General features: G+C 35.3%; 2 protein-coding genes and 1 non-coding gene across 4 annotated transcripts in view; 1 reads left to right on the top strand and 2 right to left on the bottom strand.

Moving 5' to 3' along the window:
• Nucleotides 1-12,814, bottom strand: part of LRRIQ3 (leucine rich repeats and IQ motif containing 3) — a 177,232-nt gene extending 164,418 nt beyond the window's left edge. Inside the window, exons 1-2 of the mRNA XM_066372202.1 lie at nucleotides 12,566-12,814; nucleotides 8,843-9,166 (exon numbers count right to left, since the gene is read on the bottom strand). Of these exons, the coding sequence (XP_066228299.1) occupies nucleotides 8,843-9,166; nucleotides 12,566-12,814 (573 nt within the window). The remainder of the gene's footprint in view (nucleotides 1-8,842; nucleotides 9,167-12,565) is intronic.
• On the bottom strand, nucleotides 7,627-7,702 carry TRNAG-ACC (transfer RNA glycine (anticodon ACC)). Its single transcript has one exon. It is a non-coding gene; the product is annotated as a tRNA-Gly (tRNA).
• Nucleotides 12,815-14,074: 1,260 nt separating the features above from the next.
• On the top strand, nucleotides 14,075-23,076 carry FPGT (fucose-1-phosphate guanylyltransferase). 2 transcript variants are annotated; one of them, XM_066376577.1, is made up of 4 exons: nucleotides 14,075-14,225; nucleotides 16,342-16,509; nucleotides 18,068-18,160; nucleotides 20,334-23,076. In XM_066376577.1, exons 1-4 carry the CDS (start codon nucleotides 14,144-14,146, stop codon nucleotides 21,788-21,790), a joined length of 1,800 nt encoding a protein of 599 aa, XP_066232674.1. In that variant the 5' UTR covers nucleotides 14,075-14,143; the 3' UTR covers nucleotides 21,791-23,076. The 2 variants fall into 2 exon arrangements, with proteins under 2 accessions (XP_066232674.1, XP_066232675.1); XM_066376578.1 differs by lacking the exon at nucleotides 18,068-18,160.
• Nucleotides 23,077-26,115: the final 3,039 nt, after the last annotated feature.

The following is a 26,115-nucleotide window of genomic DNA, read 5'->3' on the forward strand; positions in this document are numbered from 1 at the left end:
AATGGCCAACAGATATATGAAAAGATGCTCATCTTCATTAGCTATTAGAGAAATGCAAATCAAAACTAATAAGATACCACCTCACACCTGTTAAATTAGCTATTATCAACAAGACAGGTAATAACAGGTGTTGGAGAGGCTGTGGAGAAAAAGGAACCCTCATCCACTGTTGGTGGGAATGTAAAGTAGTGCAACCATTATGGAGGAAAGTATGGTGGTTTCTCAAAAAATTTAAAATAGAACTACCGTATGACCCAGCAATCCCTCCACTGGGTATATAACTCTACAACTCAAAAACACTGATAAGTAAAGACACATGGCCCATGTTCATTGCGGCATTGTTCACAGTAGCCAAGACATGGAAACAACCAAAAAGCCCTTCAATAGATGACTGGATAAAGAAATAGTGGTACATATATTCTATGGAATACTACTCAGCCATAAGAAATGATGACATCGGATCATTTACAGCAACATGAATGGACCTTGATAATATTATACTGAGTGAAATAAGTAAATCAGAAAAAACTGAGAACTATATGATTTCATATATAGGTGGAACATAAAAATGAAACTCGGGGACATGGACAAGAGTGTGGTGGTTACGGGGGGGGGGCAAGGGAGAGGAGGGAGGAGGTGGGGGAAGGAAGGGGCACAAAAAAATCAGGTAGAAGGTGACAGATGACAATTTGGCTTTAGGTGATGGGTATACAACATATTAAAATGTCTAAATAACCTGGAGATGTTTTCTCTGAATCTATGTACCTCAATTAATCAATGTCACTCCATTAAAATTAATAATAAAGGGAAAAAAGTCTTTTGCTTTATTCAACGTAATAATACTGTATTTACTTAGCACTTTTTTATTTTTCTGTATTATTTCAGTTTTTGAACTTGATCATGCTAATAAACATTTTAATTTTGGTTTTTTATACCTGTTTATAATTTATTTACATTTATTTATAGTTCAACAATATTCATAAATGTACCTATATTGTGAATTTTTATAAATATAGTTTTACTTTTCACATTTTATATGACCTTTCATATTTCATACAGGCTATATATTTTTTATCTTTATTTTTTGGAAACTAAAAACATTTAAAATTTTACAAACATTAATCTATATCACTCTATTACTTCAAGCATTAAGTTTTTTAAAAGAATGTATTTGTTAATTACATATTGTATGTAAGCATTTTTATTTTCCTTTTGATACAATGGAATAAAGAACAAAATGTTTGAACTAAAAACATCTTAAAATATCAGTGCTGTACTGCATTTTTCATTTATTTTTCACTGTTAAACAGAAAGTACTGTCTTCCAAAAATCTATCTTTCCTTCTTCCTTATTAACAGAATGTTGGTTTTGTTTAACAAGTAAATGTGCCATTAAAAATATGCATCATGCCTGACCAGGTGGTGGCACAGTGGATAGAGCATTGGACTGGGATGCTGAGGACCCAGGTTCGAGACCCTGAGGTCACCAACTTGAGTGCGGGCTCATCTGGTTTGAGCAAAGTGGCTGGCTCGAGCAAGGGGTTACTTGGTCTGCTGAAGGCCCATGATCAAGGCACATATGAGAAAGCAATCAGTGAACAACTAAGGTCTTGCAATGTGCAGCAAAAAATAATGATTGATGCTTCCCATCTCTCCGTTCCTGTCTGTCTGTCCCTGTCTATCCTTCCCTCTGACTCTCTCTCCATCTCTGTAAAAAAAATAATGCATCATACTAGATTCCCTTTTATCTAGTGGTAGCCTTGTGATATAGTTTGGTGATAGAAGTCTCTCAGGTGGCTTTGCCTTTTGTTCCTATCAAAGAGATCATTCCCATCTTAAACATTTTTATTTATACATAATAAAATTATTTATACATCTATTATCCTTCTATTATATGCTATTAGATAACTAAGCATTTCAAATTTCTAGTTACTTTGATTTCATATAGTGAAGAGCCTGTGTTTTTCCTTTTCTTCAAAATATATTTTCCAACTAGACCCCAAAAAACAAAGGTCTGTATATCATTAAATATCTCAGTGAAGAATTAATGGGATCCTTCTAGATAATTTTATTGTTAAAATCAGCACAAGTTTAAATCAGACTATGAATTTGTTTCTTTTATAGTGAACATAGACTTCTTTAATTTCTACATCTATACCTTCCAGATAATGAACAATAATACATAATGAAAGTATTACATGAACTATTATAAGGTTCACAAATATTTTCAGTTTTCATAATATTCTTAATAACAAATGCAATGACTGAATAAAAATAGATCCTCATAGACTGCTGTTTATTCCTTCTTAAGTATTTTTTATATTTCTACAAACTAAACAAAAATCTTTCAATAGTCAAAGGATAACCTTATGAGAAGAATATTGCTTATAAGCAAAAGTAATGAATGGAAATGCATAGGTAAACTGAAAACTGTTATTCAATGGTTTCTTTAACTCTCTATAACTCATACAAATTCTGCCAGAATTTGGTATACATATATTACTTCAAGGTTTACTCTGTTTTTTAGGCCTTTCCTTCAAATTTTGTACACAATTATTTTTTATTCAATCATTGCTTCTATTTCTGTTTTCAATTTTTTTTTTTTTTAATTCAGTGAGAGGAGGGGAGGCAGAGACAGACTCTCACATGTGCCCTGACAGGGATCCACCTGACAAGCCCACTAGGGGGCGATGCTCTGCCCATCTGGAATACTGGTTTTTTTTGTTTTGTTTTTTTGTTATGTTTTTTGTTTGTTTGGTTTTGGGTTTTTTTTTGTATTTTTCTGAAGCTGGAAACGGGGAGAGACAGTCAGACAGACTCCCGCATGCGCCCACCAGGGGCGACGCTCTGCCCACCAGGGGGAGATGCTCTGCCCCTCCGGGGCATCGCTCTGCCGCAACCAGAGCCACTCTAGCGCCTGGGGCAGAGGCCAAGGAGCTATCTCCAGCGCCCGGGCCATCTTTGCTCCAATGGAGCCTTGGCTGCGGGAGGGGAAGAGAGAGACAGAGAGGAAGGAGGGGGGGTGGAGAAGCAAATGGGTGCTTCTCCTATGTGCCCTGGCCGGGAATCAAACCCGGGTCCCCCGCACGCCAGGCCGATGCTCTACCGCTGAGCCATCTGGCCAGGGCCTGGAATACTGTTCTGTTGTTCAGCAACCAAGCTCTTCTTAGCACCTGAGGCAGAGGCCATGGAGCCATCCTCAGTGCCTTGGGCCAACTCACTCCAATTGAGCCATGGCTTGCAAGAGGGGAAGAGACAGAGAAAGAGAGGTGAGAAGGGGAGGGGTTCAGAAGAAGATGGGTGCTTCTCCTGTGTGCCCTGACCGGGAATCAAACCTAGACATCCACACATCAGGCCAACACTCTACCACTGAGCCAACAGGCCAAGGCTCAATTTTTTTTAATTAAAGTTTATTTCTTTCAATTTAAAAATATGTTGAAATTAGTATCATCTCACATAAAGTGATTTGTTAATTCGATTTTCTACAGAGACCATTGTCTCTCCTTTATCAAATATTTTCTCAGAAAAAAGGTTCTATATTTGGCATTATAATTTTATATTCATCCCTGCAAGTTATTGAAATTCAAAAATGCAATAACCTTGTCACCAGCTAAAAGCCTTTCAAAATAGTTTTATATCAGTGCTATTTTCCTTAACCATATACAACATTCTTCTCACTTTTAAATCAGTCTTTTCATTTAACTTAAGTGATAATAAAGTATGTCTCTGTTTTTCCTTCTATCTCCTGGGATCAGAACTCTTTCATCCTTATTGGATCCACTGTGTTTTACCCAAAAAATTGAGACTGTGCCCTGAGGCTTTGTCCTTAACTTTCAGCCTTTATTTCCTTTATCTTTTCCTGTTATAGCTCAGTCTCAATTATGACCTCAAGCAAACAACTACTGGATTGACATCTTAGACTTCTTAGACTTAGAACATTATTTCTGAATGTTAGTCCTTCCTTTCCAATGGCTGGTGATATGTCTACATCAATATCCTGCCTCAACTAAATATGACAGATCTTAACTTTCTACTGAAACCATTTAAATGCCACCATTTCTGCCTGACTAGTGGTGGCACAGTGTATAGTGCATTGACTTGGGACACTGAGGTCCCAGGTTCAAAACCCTGAAGTCTCAGGATGAGCACAGGCTCACCAACTTGAACACAGGGTCACCAGATTAAGCATGGGATCTTCAACATGATTTCATCATTACTGGCTTGAAGCCCATGGTTGCTGGCTTAAGCCCAAGGTCACTAGCTTGAGCAAGGAGTCACTGGCTTGGCTTGAGTCTCCAGGTCAAGGCATGTATGAGAAGTGATCAATGAAGAACTAAAGTGACGCAACTATGAGTTTATGATTCTCATCTCTCTCCTTTCTTGTCTCTTTCTTGCTCACTAATTAAAATAAAATAAAATAAAAGCAAAGCAAACATTTCTGTTAACTAGGTTATTTTTTGTCCCAGTTATTCAAGCTCAAAATACTACAGGACTATTTCCTTACTACTTATTCTTCCCTGTTTATACTTAATCTGTTAAAAAGAATCCTGTCAAATCTTTGCACTCTCTACCATTTGTGAAGATTGTAGTACTACAAAACCAAAACAGCCTTGAAATCTGACACTGGGTAAGTTCCTAAAACTTACCATATTTTGTTTTCATCTGTGAAGTAAGAGTAATACCTTTACAAGTCAAAGAATATAACAAAGAATAAATATTTTTCAGAAAGTCCTTCCCTATCCACCCTAGCTAAACTAGTGCAGCTCTCAACCCCTTTCCTTCTCTGTTAACATTTTATTTAGAAATTAACATTATCTGGCATTTTATGGTTGTTTTATTTTAGGGTGGAGGTATGAGGAATTTGCCTTACACATTTATTTCCTGTATCTTTCCACTAAACTTTACGAAAGCAGAACCTTTGTCAGTATTACTTACTACTGAGTCCAGAATAATCCCGCTCCCATAATAGGGACTCAGTACAAATTTGGTGAAGAAATGAATGGATGAAATGTATAAAGTGCTTACCACAATGGCTTTTACTGAGTATCCTCTACACTGTCTTCTTTCTTCTTTGCCACTTGTTGTCTACATCAACCCTAATCACATCATTTCTGGCCTAGAGTAATTGATTTCTCTGCCCTTATCTGTCCCTTAACCCTATTAATCTGCTAGCAAAATACTGTATTAATCTTTATAAAACTGTGTCAATACTATTTATTCATAGAGGCCAACTATGATGAAATCCTTCTAATTTTCCTACTCAAATAACTTTAATAGATTTTAACCGCATGCATTAAGAATTCTAAACTCCTTGGTATGTCATTCCAGGTTCTTTTCAATACTCTCCATTCAACTTTCTGTTAATTCCTTAAATGAACATCAAATATTTTGATTGTCCTTTAAAAGATCATGTATGTTCCTAAATTTGACTATACCATATGATACAACTAGAATTTCTAGATGAAATTCTTCATAATAGGGTCCAGGTTAAGACACCCAGATAAATATTCTTTGTTTTTTATTTCTCTAATTTTTAAAACTATTATTACAAAATAATTAATATACTTACATATTTAAATATAAAGAATCATATATAATTATAAAAGTCTTCCAACTTCCTAATCTACAGCCTTCCCATCCCTAATCACTGTTTATTGTTTATACAACCTTTCAGATGTGATCACCACTGTTCAAATGATTTTCTATTCTTCATCAATTTTCAATGCATTTATATGCAGATTTATATCTATTTAGAAAACATTATAAACACTCTTTTGCAAAATACTTACTTCCTATACTTTGTGCCTGACTTTTTCTAATACCTGAAGAGTTAGCCTTCTTCTTTGAACTCATACATATGTATTTGTTCTAATATTCACGTCATGATATATTTTTCTTATATTTTTAATCTATCCATTTAAGTATCATGTAAACTCTAACTATATAGAGTTTCCCAATAACTCTTTCAACACTTAAAAATCAGCATAAAATGATGATATGAACAGGTCTAAGTCACCAGGTCTAAATTAATTGTTTAAGAATGGAATAGTATTATACTCTTCATTAATAATCTAAGTTGTTCTTTATAGCATTGAGAAAATAAACTATTTCCCAATGCATTCATTCAAATATAAAAAACTTGAAAAAATTAAAGATGCACTTTCAATTGAAAACAAATATTTTGAATTAAAAAAAATCCAGAACTAATAAATGAGAATAAGAATTTAGCAGGATATATGATTAAATGAAAATATCAATTGTATTTATATATATTAGCAACAAGTAATCCAAATATAAAATTAAATAAATGGCTACATTCTCAAATCAAATACAAAAACGTTTTAACAAAGTAAGTGCAACACTTGTAGAATGCAAACTACAAAGCATTGTTCAGAGAATTAAAGAATATCTAAATAAACTAAGATACAGTTCACATTCATAAATGAGAATACTCACTATTGTAAAAATGGCAATTCTCCACAAATTGATCTATACATTTTATAGAACCTTTATTACTATCATAGCAGGGATCATTGTCAAAATTGACAAGCTGATCCTAAAATTCACTTGTAAATGCAAAGATCCCTGAATAGCCAAAGCAATATTGAAAAAAAAAAAATGGCAAATTTCGAGGATTCATACTTCCCTATTTCAAAAGTTAACTACAGTTATGAAGACTGTGTGGTAATGTCTTAAGAATAAATATATACACTACCAGACTATTAACTGAGAGTCCAGAAATAGACCCTTACATTTATGGCCAATTTTTTTTTAATTTTAATTATTTATTTTAGAGGGAGAGAGAGAGACAGAGAGAGACAGAGAGAGAGAGAAAAGCAGGAAGCATCAACTCCCATATGTGCCTTGACCAGGCAAGGCAGGGTTTCGAACCGGCAACCTCAGCATTCTAGGTCGACGCCTTGTCCACTGCGCCACCACAGGTCAGGTTATGGCCAATTTATTTTTGACAGATATCAAAACAATTCACTGGGGAAAGAATAATCTTTTTAACAAATGAACTGGTATAATTGAATATCAACATGTAAAAATAAACTTCTTACCTCACATACTACATAAAAATTCAAGATAAAACATAAATCTAATTTTAGTAAATATAATTATTAAACTTCTAGATGAAAAAAATTGTGACTAGAATTAGAGTTCTTAGATAAAACACCAAAAAATGATACATAAAAAATGCATAATATTGAACCTCATAAAACTCAAAACTTTTCTGCTTTAAAAGAGACCACTAAGAAAATGAAAAGACAAGCTACAGGATGTAGAAAATATATTTTTTTTTTGCATTTTTTTTTCTTTTTTTTTTCTGAAGCTGGAGACAGGGAGAGACAGTCAGACAGACTCCCGCATGCGCCCGACTGGGATCCACCCAGTACGCCCACCATGGGGCCACACTCTGCCCACCAGGGGGCGATGCTCTGCCCATCCTGGGCGTCGCCATGTTGCGACTAGAGCCACTCTAGCACCTGGGGCAGAGGCCACAGAGCCATCCCCAGCGCCCGGGCCATCTTTGCTCCAATGGAGCCTTGGCTGCGGGAAAGGAAGAGAGAGACAGAGAGGAAGGCGCGGCGGAGGGGTGGAGAAGCAAATGGGCACTTCTCCTGTGTGCCCTGGCCGGGAATCGAACCCGGGTCCTCCACACGGTAGGCCGACGCTCTACCGCTGAGCCAACCAGCCAGGGCTGGGAGAAAATATTTTTGATTCATATATTTGATAAAGGACTTACATGCAGATATCTTCTCTTACCACTCACTAAAACAATCTACTTTAAAAATGCAGAAAAAAATTCTATAGACATTTCATCAAAGATACATGACTAGTTAATAAGCAGATTAAAAGATGCTTATCATCATTACACATTACAAAATGAAAATTAAATCACAAATGAAATACTACTTCACAATTATTAACATGTCTATAGCGAAAAAAACAGAAAATACTAAGAGTTTACAAACACATAAACTAGTACCCTCACAGACCAGTGGTACTACTGTTCTTAACAAATTAAACATAAAATTACCATACATCCCAGCAATTGCACTCCTGAGAATCTACCCCCCAAAAATGAAAACTTATATCTACATGAAGACATGTATGTAGGTGTTCAGAGTAACATTATTCATATTAGCAAAAAACTGGGATAATTCATGTCCATCAATTGGTGAATGGACAAAGAAAATACAAATGTAGTATAATTGTATAATAAAAGATTACTCAGAAATCAAAAGGAACAAACTACAGATTCATGTTACAACATGAATGAGCTTCAAACACATCACACTAAGTAAAAGAGGATAGATGCAAAGACTATTTATTGTATGACTCCTTTATATTAATTTTTTTATAAAAGCAAATTTATAGACAGAGACAGAAAACAGATCAATGTTACGTAGAACTAGGGGTTGGAATAGGGATTTACTGCGAATGGGAATGAAAGAAACTTTTGGAATGTTGGAAATTTCTAACATTGGATTTTGTAGATGGTTAAATAGCACTGTTAATTCATTTAAGTCATTTAATTATATATGTAAAGTGGGGGAATTTTATAGTATGTAAGCTATATATCCTTTAATCTTTTAAAACATAATAGAAACATATATATGTTTCTCTGCAATTTAGTAATTTTCTTCTCAACAATTTTTATGCAGTAAACATAACAAACATTTTTATAAATTTCTATTATACATTACTAATGTATTCACTAGTATATATTATATAAATAATGCAAAATATTAGTTTTATATAATTTAGATATGGACCATAGAAGCTAAAATTTTATTTCTATAAATTTAATTAAAACAAATCCTAATAAAACCATTTACCTTTTTCAAAGCAGGGCAGAAATTAAAGAAAAGCCGGTGGTTATATGTTCTGAATCTTTCAGGAAGATGCAAGTTCTGAATTATTTCTTCATCAGAAATCACATGATGATCCAATGCTCTGAGAGTCCATATACTGTTGACAAGAACATGTCTATATTCTTTTTTAAGGCTTACCGGGCAATCAAACATAGTGAGGGCAATGAGGCTTGGACAGGCAGATAACATGCATACGTTCTTTAACTTTGCAAACCCATTGTCGTGAAGATAGAGAAGTTTTAGGTTCTTTAATCTACTCCAAAATTTGGCATCTGGTAGACTCTTTACCTAAAATATTATTAACAATTGTACTTTAAATACAAATACAAAATTTCTATTAATTGCATGAAAAATAAAATGCATTAAAATATCTTCTAAAACTGAGTATGTCCCCAAATGGAAAAATTCTAATTAGCATACAAAACCAGATTTCTTAATTCATCAAATGGTGACTAGTGTAAAAACATAATATACTGGACATCTGGAACAACTTATCATTATTAGTGTAATTAAATGAATAAATACATATACTCCATTCTGTAAAAATTATTTTGTCATAGGCCAACTATTTAAACATCTTTAAAATACTTTCCTTATATACAGAATTAAAGAGTCAAGTCAAACAATGTGATAACACTACATAAATTAAAGATAAAAATCACATGATCCTCTCAATAGCAGCAGAAAAAAAATCTGAAAAATTCTATATCCACTTCTGATAAAAACTCTAAAAAAAGTGAATATAGAAGAAATATACCACAACATAATAAAGCCATATATGATAAGCCCATAGTTAATCTCAAACTCTATGTTGAAAAGTTGAAAACTTCTCTAATATCAGGAACAAGATAAGAATGCTCATTCCTGACTCTTTTATTCAACATAGTTGCCAGAGGAAGGAGTTGCCAGAGGAAGGGAGGGAGGGGGGGAGGGAGGGAAGGAAGGGAAGGGAGGGAGGGAGGGAGGAAGGAAGGAAGGAAGGAAGGAAGGAAGGAAGGAAGGAAGGAAGGAAGGAAGGAAGGAAGGAAGGAAGGAAGGAAGGAAGGAAGGAAGGAAAGGAAGGAAGGAAATGTATCCAAATTAGAAAGGAAGAAGTAAACCTATAACTATTTGCAGATGACATAATATTTACTCTACAGGAATAAACCTGAAAGACTCCACCAAAATACTGTTAGAACAATAAGTTGCAAAATACAAGGGAAATCTTACCTTTTGCAATACCATGGATGGACCTTTAGAGCATTATGCTAATAAGCCAGTTAGAGAAAGACAAGTACCATATGATTTCACTTATATGTGGAATCTAATGAACAAAATGAACTAACAAGCAAAATAGACACAGACTCATAGACAGCAGGCTGTGGGGCTGTCAGGAGTCAGGAGGATCTGGTTGGGAGAGGTGAAGGGAGTTAGGAAAAACAACAACAAAAATACCTCATGGGGCCCTGGCTGGTTTGTTCAGTGGTAGAGAGTCAGTCCTGGGTTCGATTCCCGGCCAGGGCACACAGGAGAAGTGCCCATCTGCTTCTCCACCCCTCCCCCCTCTCCTTCCTCTCTGTCTCTCTCTTCCCCTCCTGCAGCCGAGGCTCCATTAGAGCAAGGTTGGCTCGGGCACTGAGGATGGCTTCATGTCTTCTGCCTCAGGCACTAGAATGGGTCTGGTTGCAACAGAGCAACGCCCCAGATGGGCAGAGCATCGCCCCCTGGTGGGCATGCCAAGTGGATCCCGGTCAGGCGCATGCGGGAATCTGTCTGACTGCCTCCCCGTTTCCAACTTCAGAAAAATACAAAAAAAAAAAAAAAAAAAAAAAAAAAGATACCTCATCGACATGGACAGCAATATAATTGCTAGGGGGAGGGGGAAGTGAAAGGGTTATAGGGAGAACATAAAGTGACAGAAAAAGACTTGACTTGGGGTGGTGAACATACAATATGGTGTTCAGATGATGTGTTGTGAAATTGTGCACCTGAAACTGGTATAATTTTGTTAACCAGTGCCACCCCAATAAATTCAATAAAAAGAAAAAAATAAATAAAACTGATTAAAGAAGAAAATCAATGTATAAACTTTATTTTTGTATTTTTATACACTAATAAACTATCTGAAAGGATAATTAAGAAAATCCCATTTATAATTGCACCAAAAAAAACCACAAAAAAGAATATTTTTAAACAAGATGGTAAACTACTTGCACACTGAAAACTATAAGACAGCATGAAAAAAAATTGAAGACACAAATAAATGAAAATATATTCCATGTTCAAGGATTGGAATAATATTATTAAAAATATCCATGCTACCCAAAGCATTCTACAAATTCCATGTTAAGCTTATTAAAAAAATTCCAGTGGCATTTTTCAGATAAAAAACAAACAACCCTAAAATTCAAATGAAATCTGAATAGCAAAAGAAATGTTTAGAGATAACAAAGCTGGATGCATGAAGAACATGCTCCCTGATTTCAAACTACATTACAAAGCTATATTAATCAAACAGTATGATGCTGGCATAAAGCCAGACACATAGTTCTATGGCCAATAAAGAGCTCAAAAATAAATGCTCAAATATATAGTCAAATGATTTGCAACAAAAAAGCTAAGAATATACAACAGGAAAAGAGCAGTCTTTTCAATAAATGATGTTGGGAAAACTGGACAGATAGATGCTGAAGAGTAAAACTGGACCACTATCATATACAAAAATTAACTTAACATGAATTACAAACTTGAAGGTAAGATCTGGAACCATAAAAATCCTAGCATAAACAGAGGCAGTGAGCTTGTTAACGTCAGCCTTGGTGATGCGGGTGATATATATATATATATATATTTTTAATCTGAAACCAAGAGAAAAGGCAACACAAGCAAAAATAAACAAGTGGGCCTACATAAATATTAAAAGCTTCTGCATAGCAAAGGAAACCATCACTAAAATGAAATGGCAACCAACCAAAAGGAAGAAAATATTTGCAAGCTATATATCTGATTTGTAATCATTGGTGATTAATGTTAAGTGTAATATTGTGATGATTTTATAATATGCACAATTACTGCATGATTATATTGAACACCTGAATTTAAAATAATATATTATACATCAGTTATATGTTATTTAAAAAAATTAAGGAGTCAATAAGTATTCTTAATCCAGACTATGATTTAAAGAAGTAAAATAAACTAAATCACAAAATCACAGAGTTTATTTATATAGTTTTTTTTAAGTGAGAGGAAGGGAGATGTAAAGACAGACCTGCATGCACCCCAACGGAGATCCAACCTGCAACCCCTGTCTGAGGCTGATGCTCTAATCAACTGAGTTATCCTCAGTGCCCTGGCCGGTGCTCACACCAATGGAGCCACTGGCTGCGGTAGGGGAGGATTAAGAGAAAGGAGAGAAAAAGGGAAAGAGAAACAGATAGTTGTTCTCTTGAGTGCCCTGACTGGGGATCAAACCTGAGAGCTATATTGGGCCTATGCTCTATTCACTGAACTAACTGGCTAGGGTCTATATACTTTTAATTTAAATTTTTTGCTTACATTTGAAATGTTCTGTTTCTATACTTTATATTTTTATTTATTTTTAATATTTTATCTTTTATATAAGACTATCTGGGAGACATACTATAGATAGTGCTTATTAAATATAAATTAATTTATATGAAAATATCTGATATGCCTATTGCTTACCTGATTTCCATGAAGATCCAGTTTGACTAATTTTATACAATTTCGAAGTGGACTAATATCTGTAATAAAATTGTTTGAGAAGATGCATATTCTAAGAGAGACACAAGATTGCAAAGTTTCCATAGATTTTAAATGAAGACCATTGAACTTCACAAAAACAAAATCTTTTTGATCTTGTATTACATTTTGATTATAGTGACTCCATTCTTCATGACTAATTAGCTCTTTTATGATAGTTCCATGAAACATCTAGAAAAAAATGGTAAATTTCTTTCAAAAGTTTGCTCCAATGGAGCCTTGGCTGCGGGAGGGGAAGAGCGAGACAGAGAAGAAGGAGAGGGGGAGGGGTGGAGAAGCAGATGGGTGCTTCTCCTGTGTGCCCTGGCCGGGAATGGACCCGGGACTCCTGCATGCCAGGCCGACGCTCTACCACTGAGCCAACCGGCCAGAGCAGGGTCAAGTTTTTAGAAGAAAAAAGCTAAGTTCATGGCAAGAGCTTGTAGGACCTTGAATGACTGTTCCTGATAAAGACTTTAATGAAGACATGCTTCTAAAATAAATCAAACTGCATTGTGTGATGGAATGATTTCCGCATTAGGAATTGAAATACCTGCCTAAAATCTTCTCTCCTCTACTTATTGTGAGACTTTTATTAAATTACCATTGTCTCTAATTTATAGCTTTCTTTATGTGTAAAGATGAAGAAATTTATCTATAAAACCCATTATAAACTTACTGTTTTACCAGAGAAATACTAATAAAGCTAAACTACCAAAAGTATATCTAATAATTAGGCTGATTTATTCCCAGGAATGTAACTGCAAGTTCTTGCTTAATCTGCATCTAGAAAAGGATACCAGAGAATTAACCAAATATTAAGGGCCAGGTTGCAGAATAGCACAAATTAAGGGCCTGGTTGCAGAATAAATTACAACTTCCAAAAGCCTATGAACTCAAAACTGAGAGGAACTTGCAAAGAACGGAAAAGAAGCCACAAATAAGGCTCCTGAAAAGAATACAGATTTTAAATGTTCAGGCTGTGTATCTGGATCTGGGGTTGGGGCAGAAGGCTTCAGATGACGACCAGAGGAGGAATTAACTGTCAAGAGGTTCATGAGAACTACTCCTGGCTGAAACAAAGGAGTAAGAAAAGATAAATCGCCTTTCCAGACAAAGCTGGAAGCTAGGTTGTAGTTGTGCCTTCTCCATGGCGGGTCAGTTGTAGCAATTTTGTCCCTCATCCTGTCCCACTCACCGGGTCACCCGGGATGTTAGGTCCTAAGTTGAAAACAAGTGGCCAGACCCGGCACAGTCTGACAAACCGCTAGGTTGCCATCTGCTCTGGAAACCGTTGCTAAGGAAACAGGGGCAAGACTCCAGGATCACCCCATCACGGTTTTCCCTGGGCAGGCCGAAGCACTTGGGGGGCGTGGCTACGTGAGAGACGCGCGTAAGGGGAGGGACAGAAGAGAAACCCGGCCGAGGGACGGGTTATATTTCAGGGCGCATGCGTGCTAGGCTGAGCTGTGCAGCGGCATACCTGGAAGTCGAAAACAGACCGCGGAAAGGGTGGAGGGTATGGCCGCTGCAAGTGTTCCTCCAGGTTTATCTCTGCGAGAAGCCACCCAGCGGAAGTTGCAGAGGTTTTCAAAGCTGAGAGGTACCGAAGAAGGAACCCCAGCTCTCCCCATCAGTGGAGAGGGAGGGCCCCTTACGTGCCGGGAATTTGCTGGCTTATCACTTCCGTCTGGTTTTCTCACCAGTGGGCCCTGGGCACTGACCCCGGCATTGCTAATGCACCTTGAATTTTTTATTCTTTTCTGTCACTACCCTTTCTTTACTTTAGCTTAGCTTCTTTAACTTTATTCCTAGTAAAATACATTGCATATATTAATATTTTATATCTATAATAAAGGAGGAGAAAAGAGAAGGAAGTTGTTAACCTGACTAGTGAAGCTGTAAATCTTAAATTATGCATTTGGTTATCTCATTAACAAAAGTTATTTTAAATTTGAAAGATCTAAAGCATAATGTTTTTTTTTATTTTTTTATTTTTTTAATAATTTTATTTTTTTAATGGGGTGACATCAATAAATCAGGATACATATATTCAAAGATAACAAGTCCAGGTTATCTTGTCGTTCAATTATGTTGCATACCCACCACCCAAAGTCAGATTGTCCTCTGTCACCTTCTATCTTGTTTTCTTTGTGCCCCTCCCCACCCCCTATCCCTCTCCCATTCCCCCCTCCCCCCCATAACCACCACACTCTTATCAATGTCTCTTAGTTTCACTATTATGTCCCACCTACGTATGGAATAATACAGTTCCTGTTTTTTTCTGATTTACTTATTTCGCTTCGTATCATGTTATCAAGATCCCACCATTTTGCTGTAAATGTTCCGATGTCATCATTTCTTATGGCTGAGTAGTATTCCATAGTGTATATGTGCCACATCTTCTTTATCCAGTCATCTATTGATGGGCTTTTTGGTTTGACACTTACAAATGTGATTTTAGCCTTCTCCCAACCTCCCTTCCTACTTTACCAATTTTTAAAAAACAAAAACTGAAGGAATTATGGATTAAAAATGAAAAGAGGGGTTATTTTTATTAAGTGAGAGGAGGAGAGGCAGCCAGAGTCCCCCATGTGCCCTTATGGGGTACTACCCAGCAAACCCCCTACAGGGCAGTGCTCTGCCCATCTGGGGAGTTACTCCATTGCTCAGCAACTGAGCTCCTCTTAGTGCCTGAGGTGGAGGCCATCATGGAGCCTTCCTCAGCACCCGGGGCCAACTCCCTCCAATTGAGCCATGGCAACAGGAGTGGGGGAGAGAGATAGCGAAGGGGCAGTGGAGTGGAGAAGCACATGGGCGCTTCTGTATGCCCTGACCAGGAATTGAACCTGGGACAGCCACATGCCATGAGGATACTCTACTGCTGAGTCAACTGGCCAGGGCCAAAATGTTTTTATTTTAAAAAAGGCTATGGCACTTGTCATTTCTTATATAACTAATAAAATTAGTTTTATTTTTGATGAAATTACTGCTTTAAGAATACAAGAAATCATACTAGGATGAGAGTAAAATGTATAGGACTGTTACATTCTAGCTGAAAAGTTCTGTTTGTTAACTAGTAAAAACCATTTTCATCTTGTTTACCAATAAAAAAGAGCCTCCAACTGTCTACTGAAAGTTCAGGCTGACTTTATCAGTGAGTCCATCTGAGGGTTGAGAACTTTTCTGTTACCCAGAATTTTATGTCATAGTCCAATAATAGCCTTTGTAAAATTGCATGGCTCATCTTAAGGTAATGAAAAATAAACTACCTCATGTATAAACAGCAACATTGTAGCAGTGAATCCTTGGGTTGAGTCTTTCTTAGCCAACAAACTAAAATAGTCCTAATATATGAAATTTGATTTTAAAAGCTGGCTATTCATTTGTTTCTTTGTCCCCTCTTATATAAGAATTGAGATAATCTTTAGCAAATCAGAAGTATTTGTCTTAATAGAGAAACATTACAAGTTTCAGAATATCTAAATAAATGGGTCTGTAGACCATAAAAGAAGAAAGTAACCTAAAAGAGAAAAAACATAATTTGTAAATAATCCTCATTAGAACTATTTTATAGTTCTAATGGCCACTAATTGGCCACTAATTCTCAAAAGCGGAAGATAAGAATATTACCCCCCCCCCCCCCATTCTAGATAAGTAAACCTGTAACAGAGAATTCTGATAGTATTTATTATTTCCTTCTTTGTTTTTTCACATAGGCAAACCTGTGGCAGCTGGAGAGTTCTGGGACATTGTTGCAATAACAGCAGCTGATGAAAAACAGGAACTTGCTTATAAGCAACAGCTGTCAGAAAAGCTGAAGAAAAAGGAGTTACCCCTTGGAGTTCAATATCATGTTTTTGTAGATCCTGCTGGAACCAAAATTGGTACACAGTTATGGTTAGATTTATATTATTATAGGTTCTGAGCAGAAAAATGATTGAAGAATAGTTTTCCTATGGCATGCAGTTTATAACCTGCATATCTTTCCACCATAATTTTTACACATTTTAAAAATTTTATGGGAATTCACTATTTTTTAAAAATTATAAAAAGCGTAATAGCTTTTTTATACATTTGACTTACAATGAAAAACTTGCAGACTGTTACGTTATTTAAAAGAGAATTGTATTAGTTTTAATAAAATATACTCAGATAGTGAATAATTTTTCATCAGTTGCTCCTTCCAAACTTGCATTTTCTTCAGAAACTTACGTCTTCTTCAGAAACTTAGGTGAGGAAAGCAAATCAAGAAGAAGTATACTACTTGACTTCTTGGGACCACAATGAGGAATGAAAAAGAGCACAATGGCTTAAGTGTCATATACTTTAAAAGTTAAATTTAAGAAAAGTTAGCCTTTTGACTTTTCATTGCAAAAAAACTCTATGCTGTCCTGGCCAGTTGGCTCAGTGGTAGAGCATTGGCCTGGCATGTGGATGTCCCAGGTTTGATTCTTGGTCAGGGCACATAGGAGAAGCACCTGTCTGCTTCTCCACCCCTTCCCCTCTTGCTTTTTTCTCTCTCTCTCTCTCTCCACCTCCTGCAGCCATGGCTCAATTGGAGTGAGTTGGCCTGGGGCGCTGAGGATGGTTCCATGGCCTCTGCCTCAGGTGCTAGGAAGAGCTCTGTTGCTGAGCAATAGAGCAATGCATCAGCTGGGCCGAGCATTGCCCCCTGGTGGGCTTGCCAGGTGGATCCTGGTTGAGTACATGTGGGAATCTGTCATAGCCTTCCCTCCTCTCACTGAATAAAAATTAAAAAAAAAACCTACATGCTATCTTTGTGGAGGCTATTTTCCATGTAATACCGAAGCTGAAGCTTCTTGATACCAGAGATAGGGTGTTTCTATCTGACACTGCATTGTTCTAATTAACCAATGTATAACCTTCATAACTATGTAATCAGAGTCAGTACTATATGATTCTCATTGTATAGATGAGGCTCTGAGGCACAGGAAGTTAACTTGCTCAAGGTAACTAGTAAGTGATAATTATATTTAAGATATTTTTAGGAAATCAGATTCTAAAAATTTTTTTAAAAGCAAATTTAACTTGCATATTTGGTTATGTCATATGAGAGAATTATTTAATGGGTTTTGCAATTTGTAACTCCAGGTGGCTTCTGTAGCACTTACAGTTTATTCTAGTGAAGAAGATGGACTACTTTATCATTTATTCTTTTTATTTTAATATTTTCTGGAAATTAGTTCATCATTTATTACTGAGGCTGATGTCTGGTTTTTATTAGTAATAGTTGGTTTATTTATTTAATTGCTGTGAAATGTTTACTTAAATTGATTCATTTGCCCATATTTTTACTCTCTACCTAGTTAATTATGGCCAATAAGCCATGTACTCAAAGTTATAACACCCAAATTTACCATCATTACAAATTTTTAGCAGGTTTCTATGAAATAAATTCTGCTTTTTAACTTTATTTTTAAGGAAATGGAGGATCAACATTATGTGCCCTTCGATGTTTGGAAAAGCTCTATGGAGATAAATGGAATTCTTTTACCATTCTATTAATTCATTCTGGTAAAGTTATTCTTGACTAATTTACAGTTTCTTTTCAGTATTTTACCTTTGATACCTTAGGTACCTCCTCCTGTCTTGCAAATACTTTCCTTTTTTTAAATTTATTGTTTGTTTTTAAAGTTATTCTGCTTTGAGATAACAAATATTTTATGCTTTTCTTGACACTTTTAGTTTGTAAGTTACATAATGTTTTTCACAATGTTTTTCTTTAAAATTGTAGGTCACCTGCATTAACTATTTATGAGTATTGTTTTTAGTATGAATATACAAAAATATTTTCCAAAGACAGAACTCATCAATATGTAAACATTTCTAAATAATGCTTTAGAAAGGATTCTTGCTGTAGGGGTGAGGCTGGTTTAACACTGTGATTACCATACTATTGCTAACACCTCATATCAAACATTTTTATTTGATTATTGGCGGCCAAAGTGTACAAACCTTAAATGAGTTAAAAGAACAAAAAAGGTGGTAACAGAACGGAGTTGACATGAAAATGTATGAGGGAAAATTAGAAATAAAAGTGTATTTTAAAGCAGAAAAATAGGAAAGAATCTCGGAACAAAGGATAAGATTTTTTTAATTAAATAAATTTAGTTCTGTAAAAATTTTGGTTATATGAAAACTTCAGTTATTTTTCTTTGTAAATTGGGGCTGATGGAAACTTTGTCATGGACTGGCACTGTGACTGACTTCCAAGGCACTTTGCGTTTTTTGCGATTCGTATTCACAATAGTGATTTTTTTTTGTAAAGATGGTATCAAGTAAAGGATCCCAGTTCTGATTCTAAGGCTGACTAAAAAAGTAAAAAAAAATTCAAGTTTATGGTTTTATTCCAAAACAAGTATTATTATAACCAATGTAGTAAAAGTTAAATTAGAAACCAGGAAATACATAGTTAGAAATATCTAATTCTTATCATGCTAAACTTTACAATTGGCCAGCCTTTGGAAAAGGAGAAAGTAGAAAGTAAGTATTCACTCTCATGTTGTTGAACAATGAACCTACTTATAATAGATCTCATAAAACAGCAAATATTTTTCTACGTTTGCTGATTTGTAGTGAATCCAAAGGTAAACAGCTAAAAAGTAGTGAACCTGAGTTTGAACCTGATTTTGTCTGACTCTTTCTACTATGTAATGCTTGCTTCTCACTGTACACTTACTTAACATAAAAATAATGTAAGCTATTTGATTTATGTAAGAGAACATACTTTTCAATGAAATGAAAAGTCGTAAGACTCATCTTAGAGGGAAAGCTTATTTATATTAAAACAAGTGTAAATTTTAAAATGTTTTTACAATAATGCACCTTTATTTGATAATGATTGTTGAATACATAATGTTGGAGTTAGTATGTTAGTTTTTTGTGACTTTTTTCCATGTAGAATATATTCTTATTTTAGGACTTTAAATATGGTTGAAATGTATTGTTTAAAATGTAGATATGAGGTCATGCTTTAGCTCATGGGCCATTTTACTAGCTATACAGTGGGTTAAAGACAATTGACATACTCTATAAAGTATATGAGAATTCTTTTCTAATTTATTTATTTTTTTTTTTTAATTTATTTTTTTTTGTATTTTTCTGAAGCTGGAAACGGGGAGGCAGTCAGACGACTCCCGCATGCGCCCGACCGGGATCCACCCGGCATGCCCACCAGGGGACGCTGCTATGCCCATTAGGGGCGTTGCTCTGTCGTGACCAGAGCCACTCTTAGCGCCTGGGGCAGAGGCCAAGGAGCCATCCCCAGCACCCGGGCCATCTTTTGCTCCAATGGAGCCTCGGCTGCAGGAGGGGAAGAGAGAGACAGAGAGGAAGGAGAGGGGGAGGGGTGGAGAAGCCTATGGGCGCCTCTCCTGTGTGCCCTGGCCGGGAATTGAACCTGGGACTTCTGCACGCCAGGCCGACGCTCTACCACTGTGCCAACCGGCCAGGGCGAGAATTCTTTTCTAATGTTAACTCTTTAAAACTACAGTACGTCCTAAGGCTACAGGAGAATTTCTCTTTGAACTTGTATTTTGGAATTTATTATTCTTGACCGAGTTATAGTAATGTGTTATATAAAGTATTTGTAGAGAAATGTTGAGTTGCTACTGATGCCTCTAGGTTTTTAAAATAATGTAATAATCATATAAACATTTTAAAACAGTTATTTTGTTTAATTTTATAGGTGGCTACAGTCAACGCCTTCCAAATGCAAGTGCTCTGGGGAAAATTTTTACTGCTTTACCATTTGGTAACCCCATTTATCAGATGTTAGAATTAAAACTAGCCATGTACATTGATTTCCCCTCACATATGAATCCTGGGATCCTGGTGACTTGTGCAGATGATATTGAACTTTATAGTATAGGAGAATCTGAGTTTATCAAATTTGACAAGCCTGGATTTACTGCTTTAGCTCATCCTTCTAGTTTGACTGTAGGTACCACACATGGAGTATTTGTCTTAGAACCTTCCGATTGTTTAGAATACAGAGACTTTGAATACAGGTGTTGCCATCGTTTCCTTCATAAGCCCAGCATAAAAGAAATGCGTCAGTTTGATGCTGTGTGTAGACCTGGACATTTTTCTCAACAGGACCTCTCTAGGGGTGATACTCCATCTCTTAAATTAGAACCTGAACATGTTTACACAGACAGCCTATTTTATATGGATCATAAGTCAGCAAAAAAGTTACTTTCTTTCTATGAAAAAATAGGCACATTGAACTGTGAAATAGATGCCTATGGAGACTTTCTGCAGGCTTTGGGACCTGGAGCAACTGTGGAGTATACCAGAAACATATCAAATGTCACTAAAGAAGAGTCAGAGTTGGTAGACATGAGGCAGAAAATATTTCATCTTCTTAAAGGGACATCACTAAATGTTGTTGTTCTTTATAACTCCAAATTTTACCACATTGGAACAACTGAAGAATATTTGTTTCACTTTACTTCAGAGAGCAGTTTGAAGTCAGAACTTGGCTTACAGTCCATTGCTTTTAGCATCTCTCCAGCAATACCAGAATGCTCTGGTTACACATCCTGTGTAATTCAAAGTATATTGGATTCAAGATGTTCTGTGTCACCTGGCTCAGTTGTGGAATATTCCAGATTGGGGCCTGATGTTTCAGTTGGCAAAAACTGCATTATTAGTGGTTCTTCTATCATAACAACAGCTGTCCTGCCTGCATATTCTTTTATGTGTTCCTTAAGCGTGAAGATGAATGGACACTTAAAGTATTCAACTATGACATTTGGAGTGCAAGACAACTTGAAAAAGAATGTTAAAACATTGTCAGATATAAAGTCACTTCAGTTTTTTGGAGTCTGTTTCCTGTCATGCTTAGATATTTGGAATCTGAAAGTTACAGAGGAACTCTTCTCTGGAAACAAGTCATGTTTGAGTTTATGGAGTGCTCGTATTTTTCCCGTTTGTTCTTCTTTGAGTGATTCAGTTACAACATCCATAAAGATGTTAAATGCTGTGCAAAACAAATCAGCATTCAACCTGAACAACTATAAGCTATTGTCCATTGAAGAAATGCTTATCTACAAAGATGTAGAAGACATGATAACCTATAGAGAGCAAATTTTTCTAGAAATTACTTTGAATAGAAAACAGTCTGAGTTAGAGACCTCTTAATTATTGTATACTTTGCTTTTCTTGTTTGAGCAAGATCGCAAATACAGGAGTTTTCTATAGACATTTATCTTTATTGTATGGAAATCATTTAATGAAAATTATATTAACGTAATTGCTGTAACATAACGTTAATAAGAAAACTACAGATAAGCCCTTATTAAAGAGAATATTTCAAGGTTGTAAATTCAGGTAAGGGATTTTTGGATGTTTATCACTTTTAATTTTTGAGTTAAGGTGGATTTATGGATCATTGTGTTGTTCACATAATACTGTAGTAGTTTTAAAGCTAATTTTCTAAACATAACTTTAGAAAAATTCTCCATCATTTGCGCTTTAGTTTCAATAAAGTTCTAAGTGTTTATTGGCAGTTCTCTCCTCAATTGTAGTAAGTCTATTCTGATTAATTAATAAGAATGGTCTTCAAAGCACTGTAGGAAAACTAGAAATACATTTTCAGGAACAGATTCATAGTTGACAAATTTAGATTAAATTAATCCTTAAAGTATTGTGATTATCATAAATGATAAATAATGCATAGCTCTGAAATTGATGATAAAAATCTGTCTCATCTATTGATCTTATCAAAATGAAACAAAAATGATATATATATATATGTTATTTTATCCTTATAAACTTAAACATGTGTTTGTATATCTTAAAAGTGTTTCCTAAATTTTCATCCATAGAAAAGCATGCATACATACAAAATTCAAGAATCTATATGGGAGATGGTAGGGATAATTGAGATTCATTAATAATAAGTTTATTTTGGACATTACTTTCATCTTATTAATTAACTTAATAGAACTGTTAAATTACCAGATGGACTGATTTTCCTTTCCATTTCTTATTTTCTGTTCATGCACTGGTAATGATGCTGAGAAGCAACAAATAGCCAAAAGGTAGACAGCAGGAAGGAGCCAGAAGAAGAGAAAGACAGAAAATACACAGATGATAAACAGCTTCAAGAAAATAAAAATTGGCTGGAATTCCATGTTATGTGTTTCTATTTTGATATAAGCATGTATGTGGAATGTCTTCCTATCAAAATCTAATAATAATTAGAGAAAAAGATTTATAAGAGTTTTGTGTTTTTATATGAGTAAAATGAAGTAAGAACTGGTCTGTGCCACTTTTATTTATGTATTAAATGTCAAAATGAAAATAACTATTTGGCAAGCCGGAAGTGACTTGTCTATAACTCTCAGTTATGATATTTATGTCTTGTTTCTTTTGTTTTTCTCTTTTTTCAGAGTCCTTCCTCAGGACAAAATAAAGCTATGTGGTTGCCCTCATTTAGCATTTACTGATTTACTTGAACAGCTTTCACAGGATATTACGTGTTTATCACTTATTAAATGTTCGTAGTGTATTTCACAGTATAGTCTAACTCCATCATTATAATTCACCATACAATCTAAAGAGCCATCAGTTATTAAGAATCACAATTATTTTATGTTCCACAGGAAAAGAGAAAACACTAGCAATAAATTTAACACAATGCTTTCTTTGTTACTTGAAGTTTTTTTTAACTTTTAAGAATTTATTGATCTCAGAAACGGAGGAAAGGAGAGAGAGACAGTGACAGAAACATCGATCTGTTTCTGTAGGTGTCCTGACCAGGGATCAAACTGGCAACCTCTGTACATCAGAACAGTACAGTTTTTAATTTATTGATTGGAAATCTCTTTTAAATGTACTTCAAAATTTTTATTATTTCACCTGCTTGCATATGCAGGTAAAGGAACAAGATGCAATATTGAAATATAGTCAATCAATCTGTTCTAAAGTTTTCATGCAGAATCAAACTTTTCTGAAACACTCTAAAACTTGAGAGTTACTGATATCCATGTTTCCACCCAGTATATTTTCTGTGCTATCAAACATATTGGTAAAGCTGCATTTTCTAACTGCCTCCTACCACATCACTGGCTGGATTTTCCTTTAAGCTGTGAATGCCAGATACCTGTTCTGCAAATTTTTTTATGCTATGTGACAAAATTCAGTTTCATTTTTGTCTCTATTTAATCATGTTTCTGGAAGAATGTGTTTTTTACTCAGTGGGAGATTTCTGACAAATTGGTCTCATCATTTTAAACATAATTCTGCACAATGTATGGATTCTAGTTGTTTTGAAATGTTACCTGTTCCCATGAATTTGTCAGTGCCTCTTGCACTGATATGCATTGTGTGGTAGGTAGCACCATCTATGTATCACCAAAAAGGTACCTAACTCAGTGCAGTGATAATCCAAAGCATGCATAGGTAATAAATTGAACATTTTCTGAGATTATTATTTTATTTTATTGAATTATAGTCCTTAAATCATATACTCTCAAGGTTTGTAAAGGATGGCTTGCTATGTGTAACTATATTATATAATCATATTGATAAGTTAATAACAATGACCAAGAGAGGCATGAGGGGAAAAATCTATCATTTGAAATTAATTTTCTACCTTAAAACATTTATTCCCAAACTAAGCAAAACAGATACCAAGTATGTGTATCAATGTATATAATAAATTGAAATAAAACTTCAAAAATCCAGGTGATATGCTGAGAGTCCCAAAATATTAATGGTATCTATCCAGAAATTCCAGAACCTGTGGTGCTTTATTCATCTGAGGCTAAGCAACACTCCCTTTGTTACATAAAGATGACCAAATTCAGCATTGGGAGAGCCAAAGTCAAAACTTTGCCTCCTGCAATATGTATGTATATACAGCTGATAACTGGTGTACTAAAAAGTGTAAGGTGGCCATTCACATGCACCATGATGTCTTCTGGACTTGTGCAACTTAGAGGCCTAGAATTTGGGCACCTTTGTGTAGGTAGTCTGGCAGAATTAAGAAGGAAAGAAAAAGACAAAATATGTTTTGCTCAAAATTTTCTTAAAAGACTTAGATGTTCTTTTTTTTCTTCAGCTATTGAAATAGTCTTCATCTATGTTAAGAAGTATTAAAGGAAGAACTTTAAATATACTTGAAAGGTAGGTTTTAAACTTTATTTAGTACAGGAGAAATAATTAAAATAACCATTACTTGCTTAATTTAATATTTTGTACCTCTAAAATTTTGTTTTGACAAAGACAATTTCTATAGAGGTTGAGGAATCACTTTTATTGTTTATACTTAACAAAATTGTATTAATATTTCTTGTATTGAACTTTGTCAGAGGTTATCACACATCCTCCTTCCTCCAATATTAATGTACTAAGCTTTGTATAGCATACAAGTATTTTTTAAGCTTCTGTATTCACAGAAATTTCTGGTTAGTTTTTTTTTTAATGTATTATGAGAGACAAATTGCACCAGTTTCTGGTGGGAAAGGACCAGATCCTGTCCCTGACAGAGCTGGTTACATGAGCCACAACCAATTTGCCACATCATTCAAACTTGCCAGTGGTCGGGAACCTTTTTGGCTGAGAGAGCCATGAATGCCACATATTTTAAAATGTAATTCCATGAGAGCCATACAACAACCCATGTACGTTATGCATTATCCAATAAAAATCTGGTGTTGTCCTGGAGGACAGCTGTGATTGGCTCCAGCCACCCGCAACCAGGAACATGAGCGGTAGGAAATGAATGGATTGTAATACATGAGAATGTTTTATATTTTTAACATTTTTTTTAAATTAAATATTTGTCTGTGAACCAGATGCAGCCATCAAAAGAGCCACATCTGGCTCGTGAGCCATAGGTTCCCGACCCCTGGTAGGACACAGTTTGGGGTCAGGTTAAAAACTGGAATGGAGGAATAAGATAAGGTGCTGATTCCCTATTGCATTGACATTTGCAAGGGATGAAGGGGAAGGATACCTGTGAATTATCCACCTGCAAGGCACTTTAATTATTGACATTTGTGTTTAAAGATGTTCATCCCAAGGGCATTATTATGCATGCAAGTAAATGACTGACACTAATAGATTTAATGTTTCTTTCTGGACTGGTTGGAGAAATAGTCTGGCTTCAGTAGCCTTCTAAAGTATAAAATTCAGCCATTCAAACAGAGCAATTTATATCTGATTGCTGCAAGACTGGTGCAATCCATCTGCTGTCATTTCCCAGCTCTCTGTACCAGAATTATATTCCTTCAGTTGTGTTTCAATGCATCACTGAAACAAAACTCAAATGTCTACATTCTTTGGTCACTGTTCTATGGTGTGTTATACAGATCAGCTTTTTCAAACTCCAGCCACCTTAAAGGCTCTTAAAATCTTGCTGCAACCAACACTGGCTAAGTAATGTGATTTTTAAAAAGTTTCTATTCTTCATTAGTAACCATTCTTTTCTCTTTGCAGAATATTCAGTGGTTCAAGTT

Source organism: Saccopteryx leptura, chromosome 3 (genome assembly GCF_036850995.1).
Source record: "Saccopteryx leptura isolate mSacLep1 chromosome 3, mSacLep1_pri_phased_curated, whole genome shotgun sequence".
Classification (NCBI taxonomy): Eukaryota; Metazoa; Chordata; class Mammalia; order Chiroptera; family Emballonuridae; genus Saccopteryx; species Saccopteryx leptura.